This window comes from Bison bison, unplaced genomic scaffold, assembly GCF_000754665.1.
Source record: "Bison bison bison isolate TAMUID 2011002044 unplaced genomic scaffold, Bison_UMD1.0 scf7180017864233, whole genome shotgun sequence".
In the NCBI taxonomy this organism is placed as follows: Eukaryota; Metazoa; Chordata; class Mammalia; order Artiodactyla; family Bovidae; genus Bison; species Bison bison.
In genome coordinates this window covers 4,536,657-4,549,699 of record NW_011494805.1, presented here as the reverse complement: position 1 = coordinate 4,549,699, position 13,043 = coordinate 4,536,657, and the positions used below count along the sequence as shown (strand labels likewise).

At 36.0% G+C, this 13,043-nt stretch overlaps 1 protein-coding gene across 1 annotated transcript in view; it reads right to left on the bottom strand.

The window, feature by feature from the left end:
• Positions 1-2,174: 2,174 nt before the first annotated feature.
• RALYL (RALY RNA binding protein-like) overlaps positions 2,175-13,043 on the bottom strand; it is an 825,421-nt gene continuing 814,552 nt past the window's right edge. The window contains exon 9 of the mRNA XM_010846211.1: positions 2,175-3,156. Within this exon, the coding sequence (XP_010844513.1) occupies positions 3,139-3,156 (18 nt within the window). The 3' untranslated portion in view covers positions 2,175-3,138. The remainder of the gene's footprint in view (positions 3,157-13,043) is intronic.

The window sequence follows — 13,043 nt, the reverse complement described above, 5'->3', positions numbered from 1 at the left end:
ACACATGATAGTGGGTATGTGCCAACTACTTTCTCAATCTGCCCTTCCCCCGTACTATAGAATTTTTTTGCTTTGTTTTGGAACTACTAAATCCTAGGTACAGTTTCATTCATATTCACTTTAAAGCAAAAGAAAATAGAAAATCTCATTTAAAACTCTGGATGTCTGCCTCCTCTGGAAACATCAGGAAAACGGGTGAATCCAGGTCTGCATTTCTGAATTAGACAGCCACTGGGTCTCCTCATCTTCATGGCTGCTTGAAGGTCTGCTGACTTACTTCAGGCCTGATTCGTGTGTTTGTATTTCCTATCAGGCCTCTGCAGGCATTTGCACTTGTGATTCCTGTTTTCTGAACTTCAATCCATTTAAAGTAGTTTCTTCTCACCTTCTGTTTCACTTCTATCATTTTTGTGTGTATTTCTGCTTGAAAACTATTCTTGTGTTGAAGCAGGTGGATGCAAACTTGGAATTTCCCCTTTCCATTATCACCAGTGCCCAGTCTACCTAACTCCCCGGCAGTGGGGCTGTGGCCCCGTATGTTTTTCTTGACTGCATTGAGAAACGCCACTTTTCTTTCTTCCATGAGACTGACGTTATCTGAGTTAGGAGTCCACACTCCTCTCCTTATTAAAACCTTCCTTGTTAACTGAACCTTCAGGGATCATAATCCCCCATAATCTATATTTTGTTGATCTGGTGTATATTTTGTTCCATCCTTGTCATCAAAGGAAATTACTAAGCCAGGAATGGGTAGTGAATAAAGAAAAAGACCCATGGTTTTATATTTCAAAGCCTGTGTGGAGAAAATCAACTCCAACAACAAAGAATTATTTCATACATTTGAATTATTCATTTTACTTTGGGAGCAGTTAATGAATATCTGAGAAAGTGTACCATCCTTAATTTATAATAATAAATTATATAGATGCTATACTGTTTATTGACTACTATGAGGACAGACAAATGGTAAATTTGGGAAAATATACACATGAGTATTTTCCTAGCAGACAGTACCTGCAACAGTCCCTTTCTGGAGCATCAGATTATGCCAGGCAAACACATCTGCTTGGCAGCAAACTATGAAATCACTTTGTTGATTTTATTCTCTTACAGAAGTGTGCTGTTCTTAGTCCCTCAGTCATGTCCAACTCTTTGTGACCCCATGGACTGTAGCCCACCAGGCTCCTCTCTCCATGGAATTCTCCAGGCAAGAATACTGGAGTGAGTAGCTAAGCCCTCCTCCAGGGGACCTTCTCAACCCAGGGATTGAACCCAGGTCTTCTGTATTGCAGGCAGATTCTTTACTGTCTGAGCCACCAGGAAAGCCCATTACAGAAGCATACACAGGCTCTTTGCAGCTTCAGAATTAAAACACAACAATGATAAAATCTCCAATACTCCATTACGGTTAAAACCAGTATACTACATTGTGGCTTTCACATTTCCTTAAAAAGGAAACGTATTCCTGATCCAGCCTCTAGGTTGTAGTGGGCAAATTGTTAAACACTTTAAATAGGAAAATGCAATATATTTATTTTCTTTAATAACAGAGTTCCTTTTGTTCTTCAAAATTTGTTTTTTTTTTAATATTCTGTGTTGGATGAAATTGTGTAGGATTGTATTAGTTTACAATTAAAAGACAGAGAAAGAGGATTACATACCTTAGTGAAATTAAAGTAGAAAAATAAAAGAAAACCCACAAAGATGATTTTAGATGCTCAATTTCTTTGAAAAAAGTGGCCTTAAGCCTATAAGTGAGGTTATAGGTTGCATGTTTTCTATCTGCTCTTTGATGATGAGCTGACAATCATTTAGTAGCAGAATTTTAGTTGGGCAGAACATAAATACCTATATTCAAGCAGTTTTGCCTTCTATCCTGAAATACTGTCTCAAAATTCTGTATTTGGATTAAAAATATGCTTTCTAGAAATATAAACCATACTGTTCCTTCAGTCATGGTTGAGGGCCCTCTGACTTTCTATTACATACCAAATAAATCTGCTCCAGAATATGTCATCCCATATAACATGTAGGCATATAGAACATGTAATCTGCATATTAATAAGGTTATGCTGCTTTCATTATTGCGCTGATTTTGTGACATTACAAATGACTTAAAAATTCAAACTGAGTATTAAAACTAAATGCACCCCAAAAGAAAGATACACACCAACTTTGTTTTAAAAGAAGCAGTATTTATTAAGAAATTATACACTTAATTCTCCTAGTCTGTGAAGATGGTTTCTTCCATTTCCACAGGACAAGACACCAGCTAAGGGCATTTGGAAAACACTTGCAACGCCAGGGAATGGAGAATCCTTAGTAATAGGAGATGGAATGAAGTGATGTATGCACTAATTTGAACTTTTGGATCCAAAGGCAGAACAATCTTCCTTGCCAATCTAGTTCTTATCTGTATTGGCATTAAAATCCATCCATGGGATCTCCTACCCAGACTGAAATATTGGGTATTAATTGGATCATTTCAGTTCAGTTAAGCAGAGGATGCTCAATTTAATTACAGGTCAAACCAACAATCCTTTAACTATTGAATCACATCTGAAATATCTGCATTCTTTATTAATAAAAAATGGTGCTTATTGAGGGCAGAAATACAATCTTTCAAGTATTTTATCATTATGATCTGAAGTACTTTAAACTATAAGTTAAAAATAAATTATAAAAACTAGCATACAATGTATCTTTTCTTACATGACATTGTTGGAAATAAGTTTTAAGTTTATAATTGCAATATCACCTGACTTTTATATATGATCAACAGTAAAACATGCTAATCATAAAAATAGCTTTTACAAATATACATTTGTATACAGTGTCTCCCTTACCATTCATAAATGTCCTTCACATTTTAAGACTTTTAAGACTTAAAAAAAAAACATAATTAGCAAAGGGAAGAACACATTTACAATCTAAACCATAAAAACCTGACAATTATACAGCTTAGAACATAGAAGAAATGGAATTTCTAAAATTGAACAATACTGTCCATTTTATTAATTTAGGTTTTTATAAACTGAACCGAAGATGCTGTTATCCTGTAGGAAACCTCCTTTCACATTTCTGGGGGTTTTCACAGTTTCTCTTTTCTGCTTTGATGGCGTCATTCATTACTTGAAATCACTTTATCTGTAGAAACTGAGAAAGAAAAATTATTTAAAATACAGAAATTTTTATTTCATTGCTGATAGCATGCAAAGATATATAAGTTAGATTTTAAGGCTTAATGAGGCAAAAGACAAAAGGAGTCTTAGATCTCTAGGATAAATACTTCTGAGAAGCTTTAAGTTCTCAGATCCTTTGTTGTACACAACACTAAAATTATTTATGTTTATAGCATGAAATGATTTTTTTTTTAATCCAGTTGATTTACTGATTGAGACCAACAATTATTTTTCAATTATTTGTCACGGTCAGAAGAGAACCACAAGTAGATCTAGGCTAAGAGGTCTGAGCTGCTCAGGACCCCTTATTGCCCCTAAAGAGTGAACATGGAGTATTTTTCACCTGGAAAAGGCTTTTAAGAGTGCATTCCTAAGCCTCATATTCTTAGGATGGGAGAAAAAATCAATGCAGGGATCTGATCTGAGTTACGCAATGTTGGTTACAAAAGAAGGAATCTAGAGGCAGGAAGGACAGTGAAAGAGTCGGGGTGCAACCATGAGCTAGGAAACCATTTAAGAGTGAAAAATTCAATTGGCTGAAGAACTGAATTGAGAAATCGAATATGAATATGGAGATAAAATAATGCAAGACTATTTAGACTAGTGGAGAGGGCAATTATTTATTCTACAATCCTATCAAGTTTGAGGTCTTTCTGTTCAGGTAAAATATATAACTAAACCCACTATCCATCAACTTCAAAGATTTTTTTGGTGTTAGATGGGAAACCTATGTCTTAGAGTCAAACACAAGCAAATCAATTAGGATGGGAGTTGCTGTTGAGAGGAACATCATACATCTGTTATCAATATACTTAGCAGCGCTCCTGGTTATCAATCCCAGGGGAGAACTCCAAACTTTTTTGTCTTGGTATTGTGGTATCAAGGTTGTCAAGCAAAACCTGATGTGATCAAGCTTTGGATGGGATGACCCTTTACAGCTCTAACCGTGTGGTCCCTACGGTTAGCACGTCTCCCAGAGAGTGGATGGAGGGCAAATTATCTACGTGTATCCCCGCTGCTGCCTGAAAATGACCCGGAGCCCGCCCTCATGGAGTCTGAAGTGCTAGAAGATAGATGCGTGTCCGAGGACCACTGCTTTACACCTTTAAGCAGAACAAAGGAACACTTATTTAACTTAAAGCCAGAAAAGTATTGGGTTGGCCAAAAAGTTCATTCATTCATCCCCCGCTGTAAGCTGGCTCTAGTTGCCTTTCATTGCCTTTAACTTCATTGAAAACAATTTTGTTAGACTGTATTGTGACAGCTGGGATATTATTGTGCATTAAAAAAAAAACTGTATCAAAACTGGTGAATTTTTTGTGTAGCCATTTTAATATTGAAGATGAAAAAATAAAGCAGCATTTCTGGCATATTATCCTTTATTATTGCAAGAATGTTAAAAATGCAACTGAAATGCAAGAAAAAACTTGTGCAGTGTATAGAGACGGTTCTGTGACTGATCAAACCATGTCAAAAGTGGTTTGTGACATCTTGTGCTAGAGATTTCTTGCTGGACGATGCTCTAAGGTCAAGGAGACCAGTTGAAGCTGACAGCGATCAAATCGAGACATTCATTGAGAACTATCAAAGTTACACCACAGTGGAGATAGCCAGCATACTCAAAGTATCGCTGAAAAGCATTTGCATCAGCTTTGTATGTTAATCACTTTGATGTTTGGGTTTCACATAAGTTAAGCAAAAAAACCCTTTTTGACAGAATTTCCATATATGATTCTCTATTGAAACGTAATGAAAATGTTCCATTTTTGAAACTAATTGTGGCAAGTGATGAAAAGTGGATACTGTACAATAATGTGGAATGGAAGAGATCATGGGACAAGCCAAGTGAACCACCACCAGCCACACCAAAGGCAGGTTTTCATCCAAAGAAGGTAATGTTGTGAATATGGTGGAATTGGAAAGGAGTCCTCTATTTTGAGCTCCTTCCAGAAAGCCAATTAATTCCAACAAGTACACTCCCAATTAGACCAACTGAGAACATCACTCCATGAAAAGCATCTGGAATTAGTCAACAGAAAATGCATACTCCTCCATCAGGATATCGCAAGACCACATGTTTCTTTGATGACCAGGGAAAAACCCTTACAGCTTGGCTTGGAAGTTCTGATTCATTTGCTGTATCAAGCAGACATGGCATCTTTGGATGTCCATTTATTTTGGTCTTTGCAAAATTCTCTTAAAGGAAAAACAATTTCAATTATCTGGAAGATGATTATTTGCTCAAAAAGATAAGTTTGAGGAAGATTTTGGAATTATGAAGTCGGCTGAAAAATGGCAGAAGGTAATGGAACAAAACAAAGTTCTAGATGAAAATGAAAAATGTGTCTCTTATTTTTACTTAAAAAACCAAAGGAATTTTTTGGCCAGTCCAATATTTCCGTACAAAGCTGTGAGGCTCACAAGAGCTTTGTGGCCTCTTTACTTCTCAGTAAGAAAATGTTGCAGACCAAAGCCCTATTTCGTGAGGCTGAGTGAGGGCTGGCTGGGCATGCACACAGGCTGCTTTTCCGGTAGTTACTGACACCTACGAGTGGCCGGAGAACCCGGGAACTTGACCTTCTACTAAAGTTTTGAGGCCTGTGATACAGAGATTATGAAAAAGATTGAAAAAGCAGTTGAGGTGGTGAGAATGGCCCTGGACATCGGCAGCTTTATGTCACGTGTCCAGTCAAGCTCCCAGGCTGAAAGGAACTCAGGAGCCTGGAAGGTATTTTCTCTTCTTTCGTGGGCATGTGCCTTTCACACTCAAGAGCAGATGTACGTCTCAAAGACTTTAGTTAACTGGATGTCATCTTCCTTAGTGAGGACATTCCTTTTAGTTCTAAGAAGACTTACAGTTGAATATGTTTACAGGAACAGAAATCATAGTATGTTATAATTTTTTTGTGTTATATTTTTGTGCTAAGAAAATGTGGCCTCCATATTATTTTGTGGTCTCCATTATATTATGTGGTCTCCATAATATTTTTGTGTTATGAAGTCTGTGAACATTTGGTACTGTAAACATGTGTTATTTAAAGTAATTTAGTCTATTAATGTGACAGCCATATGATTTTGTCTTAGAATTTGCAGTTAAAAATTGAGACTTAATATTTCAGTTTTGTGATCTGTCTTAAATCCATATCTTATATTCAAGTGTGATACTGGACAGTCTAAGAAAAATTTAGGACATCATATATTTAACTTATTAGATTTTAAGAATTATTTAATTCTCAGAAAGATTTTATTTGTTAAACCAGACAATTAAAGTACTTAAAAACATGATAAACAATATGTTAAATTTACAAGTGTCATTTACAACATTTAATTAATCAGGGACAATCATTTTTCAAAGAATTCTTAGAAGTACTTTGTAAAATTTGCTCTACTTATAATCCTAATAATTAATGCCTAACCATTTTCATTTTAAAGCTTTCATAAATTAAACAACTAAAAATAACAAAATATATACCCTTAATAATCTTTTCTCCAGTCAAAGCATAGAAAAAACTTATATCACCAGGAAAGAAACTGCATGGGTTAGGCTTAAGTGCATTTTAATGTTTTGACATTCTCTCTCTCTCTGCTTCTTTCCCTTAGTCCCACTTTCTTTTTCTTCTTATCTTCTTCCTCACACAATATACATTATATCCTTACTGATAAAATATATATGTATTTTAAAAAATTAAGACATCATTCTACATGTTCTTTATGTAGTTCCAGGCTGTGTGCATTTACATGAAAAGAGACAATGAAATCTTGAACTTAAGGATCAAACTCAATGTGCTACTTTTTGTGTGGTGTAAAGACATTTTGTACATTTCTTATGTACATGTATCAAAAATTATCCCTTATAAATGTGGAATGAATACCTTAATAAATAAATTTAAACTTAGCCTATAGAAGGATAAAAGTGAAAAGTGAAAGCTGCTCAGTCCTCTCCGACTCTTTGAGACCACATGGATTATACAGTCCATGGAATTCTCCAGGCCAGAATAGGAGGGGGTAGCCTTTCCTTTCTCCAGGGGATCTTCCCTGACCCAGGGATGGAACCTAGGTCTCCTGCATTGCAGGCGGATTCTTTAGCAGCTGAGCCACAAGGGAAGCCCAAGAATACTGGAGTGGGTAGCCTATCCCTTCTCCAGTGGATCTTCCTGACCCAGGAATCGAACTGGGGTTTCCTGCATTGCAGGCAGATTCTTTTACAACTGAGCTATGGCTGACTTGCAAGCTTAAGGCATTGTGGTTTGGGGGTTTTGACGGATGATTTCTGTGTGCATGAGGCTATATGCTTGCACTGCACTCTTTCCTCCAAGACCTCCATTGACCACTTCATTATTACAGATGGAAGTTGCTTAAAATGATGCAGTAGCTGTGTATGCAAAGTTTACTAATCGTGCTTCTTCAGGTTAAGTGATGGCAGATTACATGAAGTGGGTGTTATTAACCATATGGATACAAGGCATGAATATAATTCTCCTTATCTAAACCAACAGCAAAATATATTCACCCTGCTTCCCATAGAACTGTAGTCTGAGAAAAGTCTAGTTGTTTGCTTCTAAAGACATGGGAGAAAGGGAGCAACTATGATATTCTTGCGGCCTTTTTCTCAAAAACGACTGTCACTTAAAGAGCTGATTTGTTTAGTATAATGTGAAACTAATTGTGCTTTCCTTCTGTTGAATAGTGGATAATTTATCTACTGGCTGTATAGGAGCTTGGATGCTTTTAAAATAAATTCTCCTGATGATGAATGCTTTTTCAACTTTTAGTGTCTCCTATTTCTGAAAAACAAGAAAAACAGCTACTCATGCGGGCTTAGTTTGTATTGAACCAAGCAATTTACTTCTATTCGACAAAGTTGAAAAGGAGAGTATTAATCTACAGGGAAAGCACATTTAATTTTGAACCTCATGAATTAATATATTTGAAATAAAATAAGTACAGCAATATATTGCATAAATACACCTTATTTAAAACTCTACCACAAAAACATACTTCAAAGAAATAGTCTTTCATTCATGACAGAAATCTTTTTTGAATTGAGATTATAATAAATAAATATAGATAATCTGTATTTCTATAAAAGCAAAAAAGTTAAAAGAAAATGTGAGTAATGGAAGCTATATAACATTTTATGGAAAAGCAGTTCTCATGAGCAGGAATAATCTATATTTTTGTCACCACTAATCATGTTTACTGAGTAATTATTCAACCATCCACTTTTTATAAGCAATGTGAATACATCTGGCTTTTACAAATCCCTTATTACAACTGGGATTCAATTCAATCCAAATTTCTAAATAATATAAACAGAATCCCAGCAGTGATTGTTTATTATAAATCAAATGTTACCTTCGATTGATAAACTCTGGGGCCAAAATTGCATTATACTTCAGAGTGAAAGAACCACAGCAGAAGATCCACAATCATATGAAAACCAAGAGGGCAGTAACTCACTGCTGCGTCTACAAATGAACGCAGCTGCTCTACTATGTGAGTCTTAGAGGCTGACAGCCTCTAATCCTGGTGACCCGGGCTGAGTAGGACAATTAAATAGTAAACTCAGAAATCCCACTAGGGGATTAAAGGCAGAAAGGGAGTCTGAAGGGAGCTTGAGAGATGTTACAAGCTGGTACAGTTATTCTGGTGGGAGTTCTGCTTCAGTCGTCTAACTACCGGCAAGCATTTAAGTTGGGTGCAACTGATGACCGACCTATAGCTCACACTAACTCCAGTGATTCTCGGTAAGTCAGGACTCCGCTGGCCAACCGTCTCCTGGCCGTGCTACCTGGTCACTCTTACGGCTTCTTTCCTATCTCCCTCCTCTTTTCCTTCCTCCTTACTTGTTTTTACCTCCAATTCCTAACAGTTCAGCTTTATAATCCACACTCATTATTCTGTCCATATTCCCATATCTTTATCTTATGCTCCATCTGTCTTTCAACATTCCTCAAATAAGTATGACCATGAGACAAAACCCTAGCTGTTTATATTATAGTAGTTCACAAATATCCAGATCCTTAGGCTTTATTTCATGCCAAATGGAAAGATGAAAAGAGTAGCAAAATCAATCATTTTCTATAAAATCATTGGATTTATTACAAAGGTAATGCTCAGATGTTTGATGTCCTCTCTTACAAAATGAAGAAAAATAGAAAGCAATATTATAAAACCATCAGAAAAGGAAAAAGAAAACAAGATTAATGTTAATTTAAATTTACCAAATCCAAATAACTTGTGTTCTTACAAATATTATAAAGTGACTGCCAAACTTATGACATTCATATTTTAGTTTATGACACTGATGGCATAGATAAAATATAGTTTTTGATATTGAGTTGAAAATAATGTGCTAATGTAAAATGACAATTAAAAATGCCATTTTCTTTATGGATATTTGATTTGGGACATGGTTTACTGTATGTGATTTCTAAAAAACTCTCTTCAGAGTTAATTGCATCGTTTTGTATCTAATTGCTGCTGTCTCTAACAAATATATTAGCGCAGTAATGGTTTTTACATCTAGACACACAGATCATTTGTGTTTCTAGAGTCCACGTCATTTAATTGAAATCACAAATAATGTTCAAATAAGAGGCAGATCTAGTCTTCTTTTGGATTCATTAATTCATTGTTTACCACAGTAAACAATTTGTTTAGTGTGATAAGATGCAACATTATCAGGAGCCATACAGTTCTTCTTGATGGTCACCCCAGAAGCATTAGTGAATCAGAGTAACGGAGCGGTTAAGAAAGTGATTGGTGAGTGAAGGAGGACCTGGCCTGACTCCCCAGCCAAGGCAGGAGGGCTTTCCCTGGTAACCACTGCTGACGGGCACAGAGCTCTTCACCTCACGGTCTCCTGCTCCATTTGTGGATGAGAGTGGGGAGAAGAGAATTTGCTTCTTTGAGTCTCAATCTGCTAATTGGCTGCGCTATCTATTAAGACAAAACCTAGAGAGTGTGGTAAGATCAGACAGCCAGACCGAATTTGAGAGGTAGAGAGGTACCAGGAGGATCCCATCCATGGGACAGAAATTCAGGTCATTTCTCCAAAATAGTAAGAGAGAGGAAGGCAGAGACCAGCTCTGCGGGGAGTGGACTGGTATTAGACAAAACAATAGGGCAGGAATCTGTTTTGATTCACTTATTCATTTCTATGTGTGGACCCCATTTGTTCCCAGGAAGAAAGTATGATCCAGTTGTTAGAGTAAACTTGGAGCAATGAATACGCTTATAGTAAGAAAAACAAGAATGTCTTACAATCTGTGGCATCTGAATTACTTATCCAAGACTCCCTTTATTTGTCCCAAGCAAGTTGATTGTGTTTGGGCTATTCTTAGTATCTGGGACTGGGTTAAGATGGGCATGGACAACAATCAATATAATAAATTTTGTGTATATAGTGTGTAAAAGTTCATAGACCACTTTAAGTATGTTCCCGTTTGATTTTAATTACAAACCACTGGGCAAGAATCATCCTCATGTTAGTCACTTATCCTTGGATCTGACAGTGAGTGTCTTGACTAAATCAAACCCGCAGTGCTTTATTTGGGAGTGGTGCTTTCAGTAGCGTCCTATCCTGCCTAGCTGTGAGCAGGACAGTGGGGGTCAGGCGTGTGCACGCTCAGTCGTGTCGGACTCTCTGGGACCCCGTGGACTGCAGCCCGCCAAGCTCCTCTGCACGTGGGATCTTCCAGGCAAGAAAACTGGAGTGCCTTGCAGTTTCCTTGTCCAGGGGATCTTCCCAACCCAGGGATCGAACCCAATCTGCATTGCAGGCAGATTCAGACTGGGCACGATATTAATTTTAGCAGAGGTGATCTCAACTGGGATATGAAAATACACTGGTGTTCTGATGGTGAGTCGGGTAAAAGAGACGGGATTACTGAGAAAGTACTAGGATTCGTATACAGCCTACCTTTCTCTGTTTGGATTTTTTTTTAAAGTTCTGCCTTGGATTAATTCAAATCATTTAAATTAAAATCTTACTTTAGGCATCTGTCTAAAGGAGACCTTTTATGTTGTAAAAATACATTTGATTAAAAAAAAAGAATGTTTAACTGCAGAGTAAAATTATCTAATGTGGATTACAAGTTTTATTTCAAATGTCTCTGTAAAAATTTAATTAAATACTGAAAAATAATTGCTGAATTATATGATTTACCAGAGCTTGAATGTTCTGTTACACAAAGTAACACATTAATATTTCTCTTAAGTCTTTCAAAACTGTCCTCTGATACTTTCTGAAGATAATTATGATTGTGTTTTGGGCTCACTGACAATCATATTTGAGTAGCTGAATTGATAAATCATAGTAATCTTATTTGGCCCATAACTTGTATTTGATCATCCACTGATTTCTGATTTCTCATGCTAATTATATAGTGTCTAACAACCATTAGTTACTCCCAATGCTGGTAAAAGATAATGATAATTTTAGGATAATACTCCAAATTGCTTAATTCCAATGCTAGAAGCCAAAAGCTGATTAATGCTAAGATTATTATGAACTTTGAAATTTTACACATTTTATTGCTTTCTACGGTTCTTTGAGTAACTGCTTTTGGCACACAAGAAGAAATATTTTAAAAATTATTTTATATATAACTTAAATGTGATTTAGAATTGATTGGTTTAGAGGTTGAAATTTAAAAGCCCTTGACAATAACATAGTTAATTTACAACCATTCAGAATAGCTAGGGAAAGGTTTTCATGGTTATTTAACAATTTTCATTTAATTTAATTAAATTTACTGTATATACTTGTCAAATAATTAGAACATAATAAAATATCTTCAATTTTAAAATTGAGCAAAATTAATCTGAGAGAGCAAGTGAAATAGTAATGTAAAAGGAATAATTATACTATTATTTTATTAATAAAGTGTTTTTATCAATATTTGAGAAATTCAGTTAATTAAAAAATCTTAAGGTTTAAAGCTTTGGAATACTGTGAAAATACTCTTGGCACTCAAATTATGCTGGATCTAATACAATCCTGAATAATTCAGAGAGATCTCAGAGTCCTTGCCTGATTATTAAAAAATAAATCCCAAAATTGTGAAATGAGAAGGAGGTATTGGAGACTGGACTTTGTCTCATAGGACAAATTTATATCACACTGCCTACTCGTGCCTTTATGAAATAGGTTTTGGATACCAGCTCACTTACCTCTGTCTTCTTTTTAATACTATCAGAGAATGTAGAATTTAGAAATCGTATCAATTATAGGATCATTCTGGTATGGGTCAAGATAAATAAGAGCTTGGAGCATTTTAATTCAATAAATTGATGAAATAAGATAAGCTGAGTTCTGGAAGAGTTCTGTAAACAAATGTGTCCCCAATTTTTATTGGAAATGATTTTTTCCTTTATAATTAGATTCCTCTAAGAAATCACACTTTATGGACCTGAACAGAAGGCAGTGTCATCATCTGTTCATCGGCTTTGACTTTGGAAACCTAGGAAAGACTCATGACCACTAAACTGTGCTGTGTTAAAGAGGAAGGGCATTGCGTCTGCCTGGCTCTCTGTAATTATCACCTATACCTGGTGTTTATTGCTGAGTCATCCCTCTGTGCTATTACCTGGCACATGAATGCAATATCTCCTACAACTGCTATGTACATGTGAAACTATAAATGATTTCTATAGCATTTCACAAATGCACAAATCTTAATGGAGAGAAGTCTGAGGAAATAAGGAAAGAAAGTCACCTACCCGGGCTCTTACTGAGAGGGGTAAATTAAATCCAGTCCAGAATCGCACTGTGGCCCTTGTTTGAAGGCCAAACTGAAATAAATACGTGGTTTGGAATAAACATCAAAGAATAGGTGGCTCATGTCTGAGTGTAGG